Raw genomic sequence first — 21,821 nt, 5'->3', positions numbered from 1 at the left:
GAACTTATCAACAGTTGTCTGACTTACATCTTCTGATGCATCTTGAGTGGGTCATAATACCAACTTTATTTTCAGTGGTGCATAAATTAATTACATGCATTTAATAACCAAAATATCATTATATTCCCCCTTTAATATCATAAAGGCTTTACGCCAGGGAAGCACTTAATGTGCAGGGGGCCATAACAGGCTATTATCCTTGTGTAATGCTATTACAGAACCAATTATGCGCCATTATACTTGCTTTTTTTGCAGTTTATGTGATTTGATCCAATCCCGCGTCCCTGACTTGAAAATTTCATCTGGGTACTTTAAAGTCTAATTTTCACCCGGGCTGAGGCAAGGGCCATCTCTCTCCGCTGAGCCCATGTCTCGGATGCATTTTAAAAGTAATTGCAGAGGGTCCCGCCGCATATCATTTGCAGACGGGAAGCGAGCATAAATCCAGAGACCCCTCGCTGTGAACAAAATCAAACTTTGCCGCGGTACGATCGCTTGGAAAGGCAAGGCGTGTGCAAGCGGCCCCCCAAAACCCACCCTGCGGCAATTAGCTGCCGCTTTGTCAGCGCTGGGGTCCAGGCGGCCGAGCAGGACTGGCACGGCTAGGCTCGGCACTGCACAGCACGGCGGGCCCCCACCTCCCGGACCCGCAGCCTGGGGCACCCCGGGGACGTGAGGAAGGGGGGACCCGCCGGGGGCCGCTGAGCCCCGGAGAGCCAAGGCGCAGGAAATAATGGGATTTTGGTGCTGCCGTTCACATTCCTGGTGTTTGCTGAGAAATGACGGGATTTCTTTTTTCTTTTTTTTTTTTCCTTTTTTTTTTTTTTTTTTTTTTTTTCCCTGCTCTGCACACCACGTGGGCCATTTGTAGGGCCCAATAGACCTATCCAAGTTACTCACTGTAGACAGCGCTGGAAATAATCAGATTAAGGCCAATTATGCGTGAGATTATAAAGGCAAGTGCTGAGAGGCAGAGCATGCTGTAGACAGATATAAAGACATCTGGCCACTTCCAGAACTCCACAGAGCCCTTCTGTCTCTGCAGCCAACAACTCACAGCGTCTTACTCCGGTGCAAAATACCCCCCAGACCTTACTGGTGATTTTTACTTCGGTTTAGGTATGGATTACTATTTTTATTTGCCTTCTGGATTTTTTTTATATGACTGCATATAAATCTGATATTTTATTCTTTTTCCTTGCCGAGGACATGGGTTCCAACCTGAACACAGCTCCCAGTGTGCTGGATGCTTTAACGAGAAGAACACTTCTAGGTTTTATTGCTGTTTCATTTAGGCAGAATATTCTTTTTTTTTCCTTCTTTTTTTAACGGTTTATTCTTAGCTGTAAACTGCTGCTTTTATTTATTTTTAATGTAATTATTTGCCGCGGAAAGAAATACCTGAGATAATTAGATAGATAAATAGATAGATAAATAGATATGAATAAATGTATTAATGGATGGATTGATAGGTAGGTAGGTAGGTAGATATATAGATAGATAAACGAGAGAGAGAATCTGCTATTAGGGAAAAAAAAAAAAGGGAAAAAAAAGTGAGAAAAACAAACAGAAGCAACAAAGTTTTACTAATTCTGATTACTGTGCACCTACCACGGAGTTTTCCTCCTTTGGCATTTTCAGCTCGTAGCACAGGGCTAGACACCACTTTCGCTGCTTCCTCTGGGATGGGACCTAAGATTACCAATGAGTTTTTCCGGGTGCTTGCGTCTGGTTATTCACCTATTCTGTTCTCTCCCTTCTCTCTGTCCTCAGGTCTGCAGGAGACACCTCGGCAGTGCCGGGCCGGGGAGCTGGTGTCGGTGTGTCAGCGCGGGGGGTGCGCGGAAGCCCCACGCCTCGAGGGCTGGCCCCGGCCCCGGCCCCGGCCGCCGTCGGGCTCGCAGCGGCGGGCAGCGGGCGTCCCTCCCGCCGCAGGGCCATGTTCTACTTCCACTGCCCCCCACAGCTAGAGGGTGAGTGTTGTCGCACAGAGAAGTGTAAGTACAAGAAATGAACTTGGAGGTGTGTGTGGGTGAGCTGGGGGTGGAAGGAGAAAGTCTGGTCTGACTTGTTCCAGGGCTGTCGGGGTACAAATAGGTGCTGAGATAAGACGCAGATCTATACAGACAGATAAATATAAAACCACACTATCTTTCTCCTTGAGAAAACACAACCCTACCCCCCTTCCCCGCGTTCAGCTTTCCCCTCTTGTCACAGGATGGAAAGAAGGATTGCATGATTTTTATTCTTAATTTGATTCCTGTTGGAAAGGCCTCGTTTTTTACACCCCCACCCCGTCATTTTGCCACCTGCCTCCCCTCTGTGGATAGCGATCCCGCAGTTGAGCCTCGGGCTACGAAAGAGATGCTTTTCTCCCCTCCCAGCACAGATGTTGGTGTCATGGCTGTAATCGGGACACTTTCAGGACGTGGTCACGCCTCCTCCCTCCAGCCAAAGGGACCGCATAAATCTTTAATGCTATTTTACAAACATTCTGCGGGAGGATGGGGAAAGAGGCGTCACGACTGTGGGAAAAAAAAAAGAAAGCAAGTGGAAAATAACTATTTGGGAGGATGTTTTCCTTTGTGTCATTGACCAGAGGGGTCTGTTTATTTATTTGGTTTTGTTCTTTTATTTGTTTATTTTTGAAAAATACGGCACCTTCGGGATTTCCCGGTGCCCTCCCATATGCCCAGGGCCCTCTGCTCCGCTCCCTCCGGCCAGTGCTCGTAGTGCGGCAGCAGCCCCGGAGCCTCGGCCGCTCAACTTCAGCTCCGGGCGGGCTGTTCACGTAAAATCCTCCTGCTGGCCCCTCCCGCTCCTTGCACGGGCATCACTCGGCGAGCAAAGGGCTTTCCCCGTGGTAGCGCTGCCAGGAAGAGGTGATTCAGCGGTTTCATCCTCCTCCGGGAAGGGGCATCCCCGCGTTGAACAAGGCTGCCCAAGGCCAGCAGACCCAAGCCGGGCTGCGCATCGCCGGCTGGAAACTTCTCTCCCCAAAGTTGTCCTCGTCCCGGGGGAAGAGCCAGGCTTGGCAGGGCGGTGCCAGGGTCCCTCCGTTCCCGGCCGGCCAGCCTGCTCTGCTCCCGGCCAGTGCCACCGACGGCGGCTTTGTTCCTTAGTTTCTTGCAGGCAGCTTTGGGAACGTGCTCTTGTTTGTGTGTTTGCGTGTTCGTTTATGTCTCCTGTGGCAGTTTGTGGCTGGTGCCTGGTTTTGGCGGCCGGAGACGGGGAGCGGTCCCCTAAGGCTGCAGGCTCTCCCGCCCGCTGGTCCCCACATCCCCGGCGTGGGAAGCGGCGGGAGGGGGGTATCTGATCTGAGAAAACAGCACAGAGCATCGCAAGTGAAAGAAAATCTATATATACTCACCCTGCCGTCCAAAAAAACCTCACCCAACCATCACCAAACCGAAGAAGCGGCAACAGAAAAGCCCTTTTCAGACATTGTTCTCGGTGGGTTTGGGCACCCGGGGAGGCCCGGAGGTGCCAGAGGGAAGTGACAAGGCTCTGGGGGTCACCGGGATAGTATTGTGCTCTCTGATGAGCATCTCCCAGGGCCACAGAGAGCTGTCTGTCTGTGCGAGGAGAGGGTTGGGGGCCGTGTTTCTCTGCCAAATGATGCTGCAAGATCAGTGGCCATCCGCAGCCGCCGTGCCCCGCGGCGGGGCCGGTCCATCCCGCTCCCCACCGGGCAAGTCTGCGGGTAAGGCCCGGGAGACACTCAGCCACGCTCCTGTGGGTTTGGGTACTTTCCTGTTCTGTTGTTTATGGTTGGTTTTGTTTCGTTTTAGGTTTGGATTTTTTTGTTTGCTTTGGGTTTTTCACCCTAATCTGTCGGTGAACAGAGAGGGAGCGAACATTTCAGCCAGGGTACCGCTGATGTGTAACTCAGGGAGCCGAGAAGTCCAGGGACTGCTCCACTGCACGCGGTTTTTATCCCGGCAGGCCGTCTGCCCTCCCCCGGCCTCCGACCACGGATAAAATCACAGTTCCCCAATCTCCCCCTGGGCCCCTCGAAACCCCCTTCGGGGCAGGGCAGGGTTCCCTCCTCCATCCTCGCTGCCGAGTCCCGGCAGTTCAGCCGTGGCCGAGCCTCCTGAGCGCTGCCGCCGCCCCCGGGGCTCGGCGCGGTACGAACCCCGGTTCGCCTCCGGTGATGAGGGCGAGCACACTGGTGGCGGCTCTGCCATGCGTGTGGGAATGCGGGGAGAAAACTGCCAACGGCCCCAGTCCCACTCCTTCCAAGCAGGGAAAAGGAGGTTCCTGCGGGGTAACCTTTAGTCTCCCCGCAGACAGGCAGGGCTTCTACGAGCTCAAGGACCTGTCCCATGCCCAGGTCAAAGCCTCGTCTCTTCCTCCTTTTAAAACACAAACATCCCGAAGAGGGCCGCTGTGTCCCTCCCCCCGCGGCTGGATGAGCTCAGGCCGGCAGGGCCCCCGGCCCGGTGGGGCACCCACTGCGGTGCTTCCGAGGTGCTCGGGAGGGGCAGCATTTCCAGCCCGCTTCGTCTCTCTTCCGAACGCCTCCCAGCCACCTGCCCCGTAGGAGTGGCCCCGGGTTCCGGCCCTTCAGCCCCCACCCCAGGGCGCGGCTGGGACTTGGGCTCCGCTGCCTGCGGCCCCTAACGCTGCTCTCCGTCCACAGGCGCGGCCCCCTTCGGAGGTCACTCCGCTGGCGACTTTGACGACGGGTTCCTGCGGAGGAAGCAGCGCCGCAACCGCACCACCTTCACCCTGCAGCAGGTAGGAGCCTGCTCCTCTCTGCCCCTGACCTGCCCCCCGCCTGCCCCCCGCACTCCCCGGCCCCCCGCCTGGCCCCGCTTTCCCCATCCCTTGCATGGCCGCTGGAGAGATGCCCCCCGAGACGGCAGCTCCCGCGTTCCTGCCCCTAACAGATGTTTGCTTCTCTCCCCTCCACAAGCTCGAGGCACTGGAAGCCGTTTTTGCTCAAACCCACTACCCCGATGTGTTCACTAGGGAAGAGCTGGCTATGAAAATCAACCTGACGGAAGCCAGGGTGCAGGTAAACATTCTGGGGAATTAACTCGCGGGTATTCAAACTGGCAAACTTTATTTATTTATTTATTTTTTGACATCATGACTGCAGAGTGCACATTTGGCCAAAGAAAGCAAATGAAGACGATCTGTCATTTTCATGATGCACTTTAATAACATCAACATAATGTGGAATATTAGATTAGGTTGATTAATCGGTCATTCATAATTAACTAGTGATAATGTTCTACACTAATTTGTCCGCGTCTCCAAGGTACTAAATTACATCAATGCACATCCATTTCCATGCTTTTGGAGGGGGTGTGTGTGGAGAAAAGAGCTGAGACGTGATTCTCCAAAGCAACTATGACCACTGTCGAGCAAAGGGGTTAGGCAATTGCAGGGAGCCCAGCTGCCAGGAAGAAATCTGCCTGAACCTCTTCAACTTTCCTCCCTTTCGCCTTCTTCCTCAACACTAAATTTAGACAGCTAAAGAGCCTGCAGAGCAATTCCCTCACCTTTAATATGATCCAATAAACACCATTGGCCATGATTACTCTTTCCACCCCTTCCTTCTTGCTCCCCAATTTTTATTTATTTTATTTTTTTTAAATCCAGGTGTTTGTTTTCCCGTATGCAGGGATTAACTTTGTGTGTCTACAAGCTCTGCTAAGAACAGCAGTCCCGCAGCTGTCAGAAATGGATCACTTTAACTCTGCAGGCATCCACCACAAACTTGCAAACCATTTTTTAGCACGATTATGCATTCATTTTATTTATGGAGCTTTTCTGCAAGATGCTGCTTGCTTTATTTTTTTCGGTTTTTTTTTTTATTTTTTTTATTTAGGTGCTCGGGGTTAAGACTATGCAAAGATCTAATTGTAGGAAATATAATAGCTTGCCGTTTGTTCCCTAGGGTCATGTTAGTATCTCTTAAAACCCAATGGCTGAAGAGAGATAATGGAATTCACCGCAGTAAATTGGGGATTGTAAACAAATTATTTCTCCTATAATCAGATTATGCGATCCTGATTATTAAATCTGAACATGAATCATTGGTCATATGTGGGCAAATTAAACTGATTATTATTTGGAAATGAAAATCTCCTTTTGCCACTGCATTGTAGGTACTGGCTTTAAAAAAATAATAAAAAATGCCATTTCGGCTATTGGTGCCTAAAGACTGAACTGCAAATTGAGATAAATGGGACAATTATTGAGCATTCAGAAGTGGAAGATCATAACTTCTTCCTGAAAGGTGCAAGGGTGAGATAGGGGTGGTGACAATTAGATTGCTGAGGACTGGTGTTTAGCCTTGTTGTTGGCTATTATGCAAACAGACAATAGATGCAAGCATTTGTTTAGCCTGCTTTCATGCAGGAACGTGGGGAAACACAGAGGATGTGAGATATGTTTACATTTATACCCCTTGCTCATTCAAATATGATTAATGTGCTATAAAGCGGAGTCTTAATCGAAGATGATGTTGTCAAACAATAACTAAATAGGGAAATAAACGACTTCATCATGCTCTTTCCTCAGAAGCAGGCGAACTGTCAGTGCAAAGTCATTAAAATATGATAATGAAAAATAGCTCAATTAAATGTTGTTATAGCTGTGACCTTCATTCAATTAAGACACAAGAAAGTGTCTGCATTTTGCTTTGCATTTAACTGCTCTAAATTTAGAATATAGATAAAATCATTATTCAACGTTTGCTGATACGTGCAATTAAAAGGCAGCTTGCTAAAATGGAGTTGTAGGAGGCGAATAATAATAACAATCTTGCCTATTCTTGAAGTCATGTATTAAAATGTGGATTTCCTGACCTGGAGAGAGGCTTGGCATTTTCTACCTCAAATAATGTGCTTTCACAGCATCAGCCTCAAGATAAATGTAAAAAAACCCTAAAGTGTTGTACTAAAAGTCAGGGGATAAAATAAAGAACGTGCATGTTTGTATTGGATTACAGGGGAAAAAGGTTCTGGAAAGTGGTGTGTATTAAACTGCAGGATGATCTTCTAAAATTAGTATCTACTGCCTTTTGAGTCCTCTAAATGCAGACTGGACAAATACATCAGAGGAATAACATTCAGTATCAGTCCTCTCTAGGAAATGGGCTGGGTAAGATGGCCTACTATGTACCTTTTAATTTCTGACCTCTCCTATTCTAGCAGTTGCTCATTTCAAAAGGTTATATATGGTTTCAGCAGAGTGCTTAGGTATGCATTTAGGCCCATCCCTATACAAAAGTCTTTTAGATGTGTTAAAACATAGAAACCAGTGAGAATTAAACACGTACATAAAGGCAAGCACACATCTATGTGTTTTGCTGACACATTTACATGAAATCACTCTGAATTTTTTTTTTTTCCCAATTTTTAACATGCCTTTTAAATGTCTTTAAACATTCCTGGCTTGTTTTCCAGACACAGAAATATTCCAGATAGAAATGTAATCCTAAAGCTCAACTAGAATATCAACAGAGACACAAAATAAGAGCAAGTTTTAGCCACACTTCTAAACGACTGATTCACTAGAGAAACAATTTACAGCTTTCTTGCTTTGCATTCAGTTAAACATGGTATTCAGCCTTAATTTCTCTCCTGTTCCAGGTGTGGTTTCAAAATCGAAGAGCTAAATGGAGGAAAACAGAAAGGGGTGCTTCCGACCAAGAGGGCTCCAAGGAAACAATGGCTGAGGTGGCACCTCCTGCGAGGAATTTGAATTCCCCTTCTCCAGCAGATCAAACCAGGAATAAAAAGGAGAGTCTGGAGATTCAGCAGAGGTAAGAGTACTACATGTATCAACTTCCTCTTCTGGGGGCAAGCATGCATCATATGTATGTATGTACATACACACAGACTTGCCTGTGGCCAAGCATTGACTCTAGACAGTATCATCTTAGCCCAAATGATGAGAAGATAAACTCTCTCTCATACAACTCACTGCTCCCTGTGCAGGTACTGAGAACCTGGTGGCTGTGGGAAGCTAATATTATCCAGGCTTGGTCCCATCTAGTGTCAGGACACTGATACACCAGTGTGTTCTTGTGCATGGACAAATGCTGTCTTTGGAAGCCGTTGGTTCTGGTTTTCTGAGGAAGTTCTTTTCTTCATCAGCCTGAGTCGAGCAGTGGGTCCTACAGGACCTTTCTTCCCTTCCTGCCTGCCGGGGACTCTTCTCAACACAGCCACATATGCGCAAGCTTTATCCCATGTCGCCTCTCTGAAAGGTAAGTGACTTTGTTTAACTTCCGGGATAAGCTCAAAGACTGGCTTTTCCAAGCATGGTCCTAGTTTGAGGCAGCGGGGGAGCCTCTGGGAAATGATGGATCCTTCTTTCTGTTAGGATTTGCAGTACTTGCACTGACTGATGATGCAAGTACAGGAGTAAGTCTGTTATAACTTGTAGTACTATTTGTGATGAAACTCCTTCATTTTACTCAGTTAATTCTAGTGAGGTCCAGGTTTGTCTCAAGGAGCAAGGCAGGTAGGGTTTACTCCTTTATAGTTTTCTTTGCATATGCTTTTTTTTTTTTCAAGAGTCAAATTTATACTAATAAATTAGTTATACGCATCCTTTTGCATTATACATTACCTGGCACTGTTACTGATGCCTCATCCGCTCTTTGCATGAGGTTTCCTTTGCAGTACATCTCTGCACCATACCAGACCTTTCTTGAGCAGCAGGTTCCCTCTGAGAACTTGAATAAAGCATGTGCCTGGGATACAAAGTAATTCCTCATTACCCCCCTTCCCAGGCTTCAGGAAGGGTACATCCAGTGCCCATATCCTTTTCGGTTCCCAAAAAGCGGGAGTATGCATCTTTTAAAAATAAATCACCAGCTGATCCATTAGCTGTTCCTAGTCTAACAATTTATAAGATTAAGGGTGTAAGCAGGATGAATTCAATTTATAGATTTATAGGATGTAAAACCTTATAGCACTGCCAAGCACAAAGTGGCACATACATTTAGTCTATGCCTCAATGTGATGCAATAATTTGTGTGGAAAGTTTCCCAGTTTAAGACCCTCCACTACGAACACAAATGTCCTCTAATGCGTCTCACTATGTTCTCTGGCATACCTCATGCTCTCTCTGAGTATTCCCAGTTAAACCAGCATTGCCAAGGTACATTCCTGAAGCAAATGTTTGGAACTTTTGACTTTTGCATGAAATCCTGTGTCCTGTTACCTCTTCCCTTCCATTCTTCCAAAAGTGCTAAAGCCAGAGTTACCATACAGCTACTGCTATTTTGATAGGTATGGGACCTGTGATTCTAAATCAAGAAAAGCAACTCAGGTGTGACCTGAACCCTTAAACTGAAAGGGTGACTGTCAATCTAAACCCTGTAAGCAGGCAGCAGCTGTTTGACTGTGAGAGTTCTCTTGTTCTCTTCCCTATGGCTCCTGAAGTCTCAGCACAGAGACTTTCAGCTTCTTGCACTGTGCAGCAGCCGTATCTCTGGAGTAGAAATTATTCAGGCAAAAAGATTGTTCATTGTTAAATGTAGTCCTGGGCTGGTTGAAAGGTGAGGAAATGGGGTTGTGTTCAGTGAATAATTTCAGATAGAAGGTTTTTTTTTTTTTTCTTAAGATCTACATCTAAGCATTTTCAAAACTAAATGAATCAATAGGGTGTTCTCACCTGTTCCATGTTTAAATGTAGCTAAATTTTAAGAAAAATAATGACAATATGCAAAGGCCAAGCAAAATGAAATAAAAATGCATGGAAAAAAAATCCATGAGGAATTTTTTTTGGTTGTTTTTGCTTTTGTTTTGTTTTGTTTTTTTTTTTTTTAAGTTTTATTTATTTGGAAGACCTTCAGATATTCTTTTCCATGGTTTTACAGCTCAGCCACTAAATTGAGAAATTAATAATTAGCTCCTTTTTGCTTGATAGCAGTTTCACAACCTAGGGGCAGAAAAAATCCTATTTCTGAATCTCTGTAAAGAGGTACTTATTAGACATTTGGTGCCCAGGCTAAGAGGCAGTGTCCTTGAAAAATTTGTTCCAAATGTAAATATGGATATTTTATAATTCATATAAGGGATGGTCCATTATCAGATGCATGTGTATTTGCTTGATAAATGTTGTCAGCTACATATGCAGTTGCTGCGATGCCTGGTTTATATTTCCTGCCCTGATCCTGATCCTAGAGATCTCCAGATACATGCAGGAGGATTGCCATAATGTTGCATATTTTTATTTTAAGAAATCCAGCTCAGATTTGCATAGCTGGGTATCCACCCAACAGGAGCTTTGTGGAGCTGCCTATGCCTGCCAGCATTTTGTTATACTTGCAAGGAGCTGGTAGACTAAGCTGCTTTGATGTGAGATCTTTTTCTTCTGCAGCTAGGTCTCAGTAATGCTAAATTTTGGCTTTCAGGCTAAAGAGGAAGAATTTGTTCTACAAGATGGCAAATTTGATTTGTACAAGCAGCGAGTAATTGTAACAACCTTCTTGTGGTATTTATATATGTACTTTTGTCTCCTCTTTCCTTGGCTCATCTCCACAAGTTCTTCTTTCCCTGTTTTTCCAAGAGCAACTCGCTTGGGCTGAGGTAGGGGCTGTGAACAGCAGACTTTGAGCTTTGATCTCATTAATTGTGAACAGGATGATTGCTAGAGATTCTGAGTGGACCAAGAGTACCACAGGCCTGATTTGCATTTTGCTTATCTTTGGTTTGGAAACGCGAGGTAAATGATGGTTCATCTAAACCAATGTATGTAAGGGCACAACAAAGCTCACATGTTGGTCTGGAAGAAGAAATAACAGTTGTGGAAGGGAAGGAAGGAAAAGACAGGGAGGGACACAGTGTTCACAAAACCTTCATCTGACCCTCTTTGTCTTGCTCAATTCAGTTTGACTCTCCCTTCTCGTTTCACCCTTTGAGCTAGGAGGTGATTTGTACATTTCAGGCATGTCAAAGAAGAACTAACTTTACCTTTAGATGGGCATTAGTCTGTGTCCTCGTGTGTCTTAATGAAAAGACCTAAGCCTCTCCCTTGATAATTCAGTTGCATTTTGCAGCAGAAATGGAAACAGGACTGACACAGTGATTCTGAGGGCCTAGGGCTTTTGTGCCACCTGAAATCTCTGTTTGGTTTTTTGATTGATTGGATAAGGAGAAATTCAGCAAGCAGCAAGGTTTTCCAAGATTTCACAAGTTTTATCGAAAAGTGAAATGATCAAGACTTCTTTCTGGTACCTCTCTTGTGTTGACCGTGCTTTGAAGCTACTAGGAATTCTTTTTGCTTTTGAAAGCAAACCCATTGCTCCAGAATCAAAGCATCATTTCACTAACAATGGCAGCATGATCCCACCTTCTTCTATGCAAATGTCAAATTAAATGCAGCCCCTCTATGTCGATCCCATAAACTGATATATATTCCCACCATTGGGAGAGTAATCCTGGCCAGTAAAGGGAATCATACTCTTCAGTAAGGCCGTGAAAGCTGCCTGCAGAAAAATGAGCACTCTCGGCACATCAGATGCTACTGGGAAGTCTAGGTTGTTTTCTTATTCTTTTGAGGAGACAAGATGTGCTTTGTTTGGCTTGCGAGCCAAGACTTTGTTGGTGTCGGTGAGTAATATTTGACTGATGCTTTAGAAGGAGACAATTAAAATCAATACAGTGAATAACAAGTGATGATGGTGATGTAACTAATTAATAATTATTTTATGCTCTCAGGGACTGTTTTTATTCTGCCACCTGAGAGTTCTCTGTCTTATGTAAAGAAACTAATAACTCTCTTTCTCCTTCTCTGACTTTGATTGCTTGGCTCCAGACCCAGATTTCCAGTGCTGCATGAAGTGTCTAGGGCACATGGTTCCTGGATCTAATTTGTAGTATAAAGATATAATAGTTGATGATGAAGTTGGTCTAGTAGAGACAAGAAATCTCAGGACAGCCTAGCATGGTGTAGGGACTGAGCTTGCAACTTTGGTTTTGAAAGGACTGTGCAGAGCCTGTAGGTTTGCTTCATGCTTTGTGTGGCTGTGAAACTCCTCAACAGGCAACACACATCTGAATCCCACATGCGCCACTTCTAGGTAAATGGGAAATGTTGGAGCATAGGACTAGGTCTGCTCTGGTGAATGAGAAGAAAGCTGTCCTCCCTAAGCACTATGACAAATGAACCCTGCTGCCTCTGAAACAGTGATATTTTTTTTTCTCTTCAAAGGGATGGTATTACCACCTCAAATAGTGTGAAGCCTGTGAAGAAAGCAGGCCGGCTATACAATGATCAGAACTGTAATTCAGAGCATTGACTCTTCCAGAGAAGAGTATATTATCACTGAATGGTTTTTCTTTGTTTCTGTCAAATATTCTCTAATCAGTAATACAACAGAACTTCTCCTTTTCTAAAGTGAGTCCTTTCCCTCTCTGAAGTTTAGCATATTGGAGGCTGTACGTAGTAGCAAGCATCTGCTAGCTACCGTATCATCTCACTACATACCGTTCTTTCAGGAAATACAATTTCTGATTTGATAAATTAGAATTAGATCATAATTTCTGTGGAATACAGGCTTTCTTACATCAGGGTTTTAGCTCTTTACCACTGGCCACAGTCAGGGAGAAGGTTGTCTCGCATCGATGAGAATTCTGGTGTTCGTTATTCTCTGAAATTGTCCTAATTTGACAACTATGCTGCTTCATTGTGGTGACTTCGACATTTCCATGATCTTCCAAGATGAATCACTTACTGTAAACTATGCATCTGCAGTCCATTTAGCAGATTTAATTGCAGACCTCAAATATGAAGGGAAAATACTTGTTTTATTTATGGGCTGTGTAACAATAGAGTCATCGGGAGAAGCTAGAGTTTTGTGCAGAGAAAGACCTCAAAGTAGCTTCTTAATGGATGACAGCATGAATGCAATTCATTAATGTAGAAGATCTTATTAATGGGTGTAAACAAGAATCTCCGCTGTTTAGCGGAAGTGTTCTACCATTCTGCTGGCTGAGGCCAAGAGGGTGTCTGCTATATTCCACTGAAATTTCCCCTGCCCCCGTGATGAGTGAAGTGTATGAAGAGAGAAATAATTACACTTGCCAGGGAATTACTTTCATAATTCACCCACAGCTCTGCTCTGTGCAAGTTATAGCTCAGTTGGTTTTCACAGCACCTCCACACCACTGATAGAGAAGTAGGATTGCATTATGCACATCAAAGTGGATATTTCAGGGTACCATTGATTAGGCTCTTCTACGGTTTGTTGCTGATGTGGTTGCTGTTGTTCATAATAGGGAGGCTTAATTGCAGTATCCAGGAAAAAAAGCACAACTAGAACTGCCCATCCATTACATCTCAATTTCTGTTATGGAAAGATAAAGAAAGTTTGCCTGATTCCATTGGGCAATTCCCATTACCAAGGCTGAGAAAAAACTGTTCAAGGACCTGCCTTACCTTGACTGGTGTTTACTGAATAGAAGCACCACTGCTTTCCAAAAGACTGGGTAACAAGAATGAAAAGCCTTGGTGTTTTCATTGTCTCTCTCATTCTTGATTATGGACTGACTGACTTTTCTCATGTAACATAGCAAATGTATCAAGTGGGCTCTCTGTTTGGCATTTTCTGTAGTTTACCTGCTCCTGTGCCTTCAGAGACTTTAAAACATTTCTTTAGTTTGCTGCAGATGCACAGACCTTGATCAAATTAACTTTGATTCCTGTATCACAGGTCCTGAACTCTAGCATTGCCCTACCTTGCAGGTAGATTTTTTTGGTCTTTAACACAAATATTAGGGAATATGCAGATACCAAGAGCCTTAAGAGCAATGGGAAGGAAATGGGTGCTGCCATGTTCCTCCAGGACAAATCCTGATTAAGTTAGTGGACCTTAGCTGGGCAGGGGTTCTTATTGGCCACTCTCACAGTGACACATGTCAGTAGTATTTAGGGTCAGATTATGTTTGTGATGTAGAAGGGAAGAGTGGTAAATGGCTGCAGAACTGAAAGTATTCGAAGGACTGGTTCTGTTTTCCTAGTTGTTTGGCTTTGTTGCCAGCTTTCCTGTCTAAACAGGTAAAGTTCTGCATCTGAATTTATTTACTGAATTATTTGGAACAGTACTAATGGCACAAATAAAGGAGGATGAAACCCTCCAGTTCCAGTGTCAAGTTATTTACACAAAAAGGCTCTTGTTAGAGTAACAGAGCCACGTCGTCAGCTCTTTGTTGTTTGCATTGGGCGTATGGGGTTCACAAGACAAGGAGATGTGAAATTAAAACATTTAGACTCTGCTGTCAGCTCTGAAGTGCTTTTCCAGCCTCTGGGCGGCACAGGATGCCTTCCACGCTTAACCAGCTTAAGCACTAGAAGGAGAAACCATCTAGCACAACTTAAACAGCCTTGAGGCTACCCTAAATATACTGGGAGCATCTGGTACCTCTCTGTGTCAGACTTTAAGTTCATGCCTTGATCTTCTGAACCTCCTGATTCAGAACTCGACAAGTTTGGATAAAGCCACTTTTGTTTTTTCTGCTTGTGCCTCAGGCTTTAATAGGCAGAGTGTTGGTGTCATCTATAGAGAGCAAGACGGAGCTCCTTGTGAATCAGCTCTCACTGGTAAATGACACTATGAACTTGAGGTTGTTGACCTTCCAACCCTTGTGAAAGTGATTTCAGGTTTATTAGGATTTAGAGTGCAAGCAAACCAATGTGACTGCTATGAGAAGAAAAAAATACTTAAGCACAATATTTTCTCTGAAAACTGAACAGCATTCATTGACAGGTGAGGATTTTAAATGGGATTTTTAGTTTGCTTCCCTCCTTGTCAGACTGCTGTTCAGCTGTCCACATCAAATGCTGCTATGCTGTACTACTGAAGGAGGAAAGGGACTGGGGTTTTGCTTTTTGGAAAGGCTGTCTATTAAATTCTTTAAATTGTAGAGTCGAAATGCAAAATATATATTTTAAATATTTGTGTATCAATATGGGCCCAGCTTCCACCCCACTCTTCTGAGCTAAAACTGAGCCTTGGAACTGCAGAAAAGGGTCTGCAACCAAAATTGCAGATGAAATATCGTTACAATTCAAATGTGATGTTGGCAGAGACAAGATAGAACTAATTTAATTTTTCCTGTCAGTCTCTGTAGTAGATCAATTAAACTGCCAAGTGGATCAAATATTTCAGACTGTATTTATTACATTAAGTATTTATGTTCAGGCTGAGCATTTAAAGTATGATCTCATATAGGAATACAAGGAGGTTCAGATCAATTCAGCAGAATTTGCTGTAAGTTAATGGAAATCTAATTGTGTATTTTAATTTTGTGTACAGGAGGCAGTAGGTTCCTGAAAGAAAGAAAATGGTACCCTGTCCATATTGTAGCAACTTGATCTAAATCCCATTAAAGTAATATTAGACTGTCATAGATGTTAGTGGAAGCTGGAGCAAGATCTAGGGCTAATGGCTTAACCCTCACTGATTTTGATGGGCGCTAGGTGCCTAAACTCCTCTGAGAATCTGAAATAAGTAGGAACAATTCCTTCCTTCTCCATTGTGGACTTAGAGATACTGCAACAAGATGTAAAAAACCACTGACATCTGCTATATGTGGATGCCTTTTTCTTGGTGAAAGTCACATTGCTGTCCATCATGGGCTGACTGATGGGCAAGTGAAGATCTTGGGCTCCTGAGCTTTTCTTGGCTTTTGTGCCAATGAAACCTAATAGGTTTTTCTGGACTTACTGCCTTCAGGCAGAGGCAATTGTAAGATAGAGTCAACATTCCTTACAACCTACATTAAGGTAGGGCTAAATCCTACTCTCCTGTATTCTAGCTGGACCCTGGAACAAATAATACTTGTTACTTTACCTTTTTTTTTTTTTCCAGGTATGAGCTGTTTGCAAGTGTGAACAGAGAAATGAAAGGAATGGCTTATGGGTGAATTATTTCTAGGGGTAGCCTAGTTTCCACCACAGGTAACTGCACCCTCAGGTTGCAGAGCCACTAGGTAATATCAGGTCTAATTATTAATCAAAGATCTTTGGTACAGAATAGTGATAAATATTTCACCCCTAACAGTGGAATGAAAATTATTCTTAGAGGATGGAGCTGATTCCTGCTCTTTTAAAAAATGTAAAACACTTTTCCACTTCTCCCCACCTCCCACTAAGCAGACAATATCTGTGCTTGGTTCCATGTTAGGTACTGCAGATGGGCCATCCCTTCCCTCAGTTTGAGAGCTGAACAACCACTTTTGAAAGTCTCACTCAGTTTTTGTTAGAAAGCAGCAGTGCAAAGAGCTGAAGCACAGGCAGGCCTCCATGCCCGTGTGTTTCATATCTGAACCTTAAGGTATTGGGGCTTAACAGTAGTGACAAAAAAAAGACTTTGTGGCTTCTGCAGCAAAAGACCTGCTGCAAACTGCATGGACTCTGAAGTGAGGATCTTCCTCTCCTCCTTCTGGGTAAAGCAGTGGCTGTCTAGTACCACTGAAGTGACTGCAGTTCAACAGAGCAAAAATGACTTTATGAGTGCGGCTGGTGGTGACAAAATCTATAAGTTGTGTTACTGAGTGGATTTTGTTATAAACTTTCCTTCTCAGCTGATCAAAGCAGACACAGGTTGAGCTTTCTAGTGCTAAAGCATAAAATGAAGGCTATTAGTCAAGTGCTGAAACTTGCTTGTGCAATACACTTGAATGCCTGGGCCCACGGAAATGTTGGCCTGCAGATCATATGCTCTGTCAGAGGAGTATTACAAGTGAAAGGAAGATTTCTCAGTTACATTAATAACTTGTCCTTTTCAGATTCTGATTTTTAAAATGCAAAGGGTACTTTTTCCTGAATGTTACCTGCAAGCTGCTAATCTCTGACAATTGCTGTGGAGAAGTCTTTCCAGCATCCTAAAAACAAACAACCGTCTGTTTTCATCCCTAGCAGATGGGTGCTGACCCATTGCTACCATGAGCAGAAGTGTAAAAGAAAGACTACCTGCTCCCGGCAGGTTATTAGTCCCATCACTTAGTCATGAGCCATTTAACTCAAATATTAACTGCAGAAATTAAAGTGAGTCCTTGGCTTGGAAAGATCAGAGGAACACATTGCACTGTATCAGGATGTGCAGAGCCGTCCTGTTTCTTTTTGGGAGGTAGTGTAGCAGCAAAGGATGGGCTTTTGCACCACTGGAAAAATGGTGTCACAACATTTCTTACCAGAGAGCAAATCAAAGTAGTAGCTCAGCCATCTCACCCTGTCTCGCCTCCCTATTCCTCTGATACATTCTTTTTCATTCAATAGATGCATATAAGCTAGGTACAGGGTGGCTTTTTGGACGGACTGCATGTCCTGCCAGTGGGCAACCTATATTTCCAGTTGTATTTGTTTGGTAACTGGCCCAAATCCCAGTGTTGTCAAAGGTAAGCCAGAGGAAGAGCCTGTAGTGGTCTAGCTCAGGAAAGTAGCTGGTGGAGTGAGGACTATTTCTGTCAGTGGGTTGCAGGGGACCCTTTTGGCTTAAAGGGAGAAGAATATTACTTTTACCCTCTCTCTAGTGTTTTACTGCCCGCTTGGAACAGCCCATGTTCCTCAGATGACAGGGTAGATATAGTCTGGCTCCTCTCTCCTGAAGGGACTCTTAAGCCATGTCCACAGCACCAGCTTTAGGTGGCCTTGGCCCACTTCTGGAAGCTGTTCTCTTTAAGGTGTAAGCAGCACAGACACTGGGTGGGTGAAGGTAGAACACTCAGACTCTTCCATGTAGACATGATGCCGGTAGCTGGCAGAGGCGAGGCCAAGGAAAAGCCTATCTCACCTTACAGTGATACAGGAGAAGGTCACTAGTTCCTGCATAATAACCAGAATATTGTCACCTTTTTCTTTGCAGTAGTCTTTCAGGTGTAGATGGGTGATGGGACCCAACATATGCAGCTGCCCAAATTGATCAGGCCTGAGTGTGCAGGTCAAGGGCAGGGGACGCCTCCAGCACAGGGCTGATGGTAGTCAGAGAGCAGCAGCTTGGTATGAGAGCAGGGAACAAGTTCAGCCTTGCTTGTAGGCAAATCTCGTGTGATCTAAACTTCATTGTTCATTTCTGACTCTGCTTGGCCTCACTCCCTCTGCTTGTCACCCTGGGTGACTCTCAATGTAAGATTCTTCACAGAACAGGATCTTGCTTTTCTAGTCCTGGTGCAGAGAACACCTATGTACCCACTAAACGTCCATAGGGGAGGGAGTTGTTGCCATTTGAGACTCCAACCTCATCTCTGCCCTCTCCATATTGACCATGGAGGGATCAGTCAGACCTTCCCCATCAGTGATGGTGCTTTGTCTCCTTCTTCCCCAGGGAACCCACTGTGCTCATGCTGCGTTCCAGACCCCATGGGCCTCTCCTTCCTGCCCACCTATGGCTGCCAAAGCAACCGCACTGCCAGCGTGGCCGCGCTGCGTATGAAGGCCCGGGAGCACTCGGAGGCTGTGCTCCAGTCTGCCAACCTCCTGCCAGCCACCAGCAGCAGCCCCACTCCTCCCACCAAACCTGGCCCCGAGGGCACCCAGGACAAGCAGCCTCCTCCAGCCAAGGAGCACATGGAAGGGGAGAAGAGCGTATGAGACCAGACTGGTGCCAGCCCCTCAGCTCAGGGCAGGGACCCGCTGCCAAGGCTCTGCCACAGGGTGAACTGCAGTATGGCCGTGCCCCACCAGGACATCATGGGGCCACCAGGGACCCAGCAAATCCACATGTCCGCTTTCATGCACCCTTGCGTCTCTTGCGCTGCTGTAGGTTCCTTCCCCCGATTTATTGGCACTATCTGTGTTTGGAAACGTTTGTGAAACTGTTTTTAGCTCCCCTGCTCCACATCCCAGGGACACGGAAACACCCAGGATCCTGGCTTGCTCCTGCACATCTCGGCTTCCTATGCTGCATGAGGTAGAGGGCTGGCAGCATGGCAGCACGGCAGCACTTCCAGATGCGAGATCCGGGGCAGGAGAGGCATCTAGGCATCATTTACCCCACTGTGCACAGCAGAGGTGAAGGAATCTGCAGGTATATGCCAATTTGGCCTGCTGTTTTCTGACGGCATTTGACTTCAACCCAATCTATCCCAGGCAAGCCAGGTGTAAGAGAAGCAGAAAATACAATGAACGTCTTCATGATTTTTTCCTTCTCCCTTTTTTTTCCCCAAAAATGAAACTTTCCATGGAGTAGATTACCGGGAGATTGCTGGGACCAGTTTACCTGTGAATAAAATCCTTGCACTAGTCTCTATGTGAACATTAGTCTGTTACTCTTGCCATTCCCTGGGTTAGACATAAAAGACATAACTCCAGAGCAGCATTCATAGCTTCAAATGATAACAATGGTATTTAATGGAGAGTGCAGGTGTGTCTAAATCTGCACAAAGCTGCGGGTATTTTAGCATCATTCTCTTGGTAAGAAAGACTAGAAAACAAAATAATCCTGCATTGCAACACTGCAAATATGTCCTTGCATGTTTTGTTTTCAATAAAGAGGAAATAAAGCTTGGAAGGATACTCCTTTATGCCATCCAAAATCAGACTATTCCATTCACTGAAGGCTTGTTGTAATGAATCTAGATATGAAAATGTCTTAATTATAACCAAATGGGCACAGTGCAAAGGAGAAATTGGTGCCTCAGGAAATGCAGTCTTAACTCTGACTCAGAATTCCCCAAAGCAAAGCAGACTAAGATCTGATGCTCTAGAGCAGACATTTTGATATGGGGTGCCCCACATTTTTTCCATGTGAAATGCACATGCAAATTCAAACTTAGTGACATAGACTTGCTTTTCTCAGGTGCCTTTTGCAGACTCCTTAGTCTTGTCCTCAGATGTTCCTGAAGAACAGGGTGAAAACACTGCTTTGAGACTTGACCAGGAAACCTGGAGGCTACTGGAAGGATTCCTGTCAGCTCTGAGCCCTCATGTTGTACTGAGGACCTCCTGCAATGTGCTGAGCACATGCTTTTACATGGGGTTGTGTTTGGCTTCTTACAGGATCTGAGCTTGGGAATGTGCTTGGAAGGGCAGTTCTGAGTAAGATTGGCAGCAAAAATTTCTCCCCCACGTGATCTCATCCCATGAATTTTACAGAACCTGGGGCTTCTGTGGTTCTTGCAGGACCCTCCAGTACCCTTGGTGCACACCTTCCCTTTCCCGAGGTAGGGCTTGGTGTCAAAACCCATTCAAAGGGTGCAAGCCCTGATCTTCAGGGGGTGGTTTGGCAGCACTAAGCGCCTTCATTGCTCCAGGAGTTAAGGGTACCAGGCACTCCTCCCAGGGTGGGATTTGTGCCTTCTGGACACAAGCAATGAGGGCATTGCTGGGTCTGTCCTTGGATCCAAGTACAAAATAAAGTCTGACAGGGCCCACATTCATCAAACGGAGTATTTTTTCTTTCCTCTTGCCATACCATGTGTTTCCTTTAACAGTCCTGAACTGTCTTAATTGCAGGGGAGAACATGCAGTTGTCTGTGATCTGCCTTTGTGTTCCAGCTTCAGGAGCTGCTCTGCCAAACTGTAGGTGCAGGTGGCTTCTCTGGCTGCAAATTATGGCTTAGTTTTAATAGCAGCAGCAACCTTTTTCTTCCACCAAAATAAAATAGGTGGCTGTGTGCTTTGTTGTGGGGAGTGGTTGGAGAAGAGAGAATCACTGTTTTTCCAGGGATCTTCCCTATCATAATATTTTCGTGCCCCCTGTTCAAAAAAAGATTAAAATAAAATTTCCACTCCAAAGAGGCAGGACCAACTTCATTTCAACATAATTACCTTGCATTCAGTTGAACTTCAGCCCTTCTGTACACTAACTCTTCAATCTAATTGTTTGATTAAACTCGTATTTCCTCCAGAAAGGTACATAAATAAGTGAATTGTTGAGCAAATTAAGAATACTTAACAGCATTGCATCTGAAAAGTAGTTACGCTGATTAAATTTTCTGTCCTTGAGGATTTTCAGGAAATTACTTTTGATCGTCAATAACACAATTAAGTAAACTACACACACATTAGCATGAATAATTGATAAGAAATTATGTATTACCACGAAGCACTGATTTAATAATTCATGATGCGACACTCTAGTGACTGTGCAAAACTGGATAACATCGACAAGTCTGCCTGATGTTGCTGGAAACGCTGCAAATACAGACAAGTCCATAGTTTTGTTGTACAACAAAGAAAAGTATCTGATGCATGCTGTAGTTTCTGTTTGTTTAATACTTGAATAAATTTAGGAAGAAGATCCTGAAAGTTCCTGTACTGTTTTCATTCAGATCAATTTATCTGTCCAAGCATCTGCTTTCACACTGATGACTGTCCAGTTCTGCTTAGACCACAAAGATGTTGCGGAGTGGGGGGACTCTCAGATTCACAGCTGGAACCCTCTGGGTGTCCCTCAACTTGCAAAGTCAAGGGGGCTCAGAGTTTTTCGGAACCTCCTGTTAAGGAGCAAAGCAGCATTAGTTCCCTGTAAGCCTGAGCCCAAAGTCTTTTAGAGTCTTCGCTGTCTGATGTGTCTGTGATTATAATCATTCAGTATGATTTTGTGGGTGGTTGCTTTAAGTCAGCCATAAATGAAGCTTTCAGATTTGAGTATTCTGAGTCTGCACAATGGCAGGTTAAAGCCTAGGCTATGTTGCCAACAATCCTTGTGACATCCCCAGGGGAGGCAGGTACGCATATACATTCTCATTAGCATGTTGGGGAACCCAGGGCATGGTAAGCCACATTTTCCTTTCAGGTTTTGGTCTGAGACCGGTTTGCTCAGGGCAGCACAGTCCAAGGGAACTTGCTTGAGGTCACTGAGCAGCAGCACAAGGGCAAGAGCAAAACTCAAGAGATCTGTGTCT

At 44.9% G+C, this 21,821-nt stretch overlaps 1 protein-coding gene across 1 annotated transcript; it reads left to right on the top strand.

Annotated features, from left to right (window-relative positions):
• The first annotated feature begins 964 nt into the window (after positions 1-964).
• DRGX (dorsal root ganglia homeobox) lies at positions 965-21,106 on the top strand. Its single transcript, XM_065672888.1, has 7 exons — positions 965-1,119; positions 1,774-1,973; positions 4,646-4,743; positions 4,922-5,023; positions 7,611-7,783; positions 8,118-8,230; positions 18,299-21,106. The coding sequence occupies exons 2-7, from the start codon at positions 1,940-1,942 to the stop codon at positions 18,562-18,564; spliced, it is 786 nt and encodes a 261-aa protein (XP_065528960.1). The 5' UTR covers positions 965-1,119; positions 1,774-1,939; the 3' UTR covers positions 18,565-21,106.
• The last annotated feature ends 715 nt before the right edge of the window (positions 21,107-21,821 follow it).

Source organism: Lathamus discolor, chromosome 3 (assembly GCF_037157495.1).
Source record: "Lathamus discolor isolate bLatDis1 chromosome 3, bLatDis1.hap1, whole genome shotgun sequence".
Classification (NCBI taxonomy): Eukaryota; Metazoa; Chordata; class Aves; order Psittaciformes; family Psittacidae; genus Lathamus; species Lathamus discolor.
Note: the sequence above shows the minus strand (reverse complement) of the source record. Positions and strands in the feature narration are given on the sequence as shown.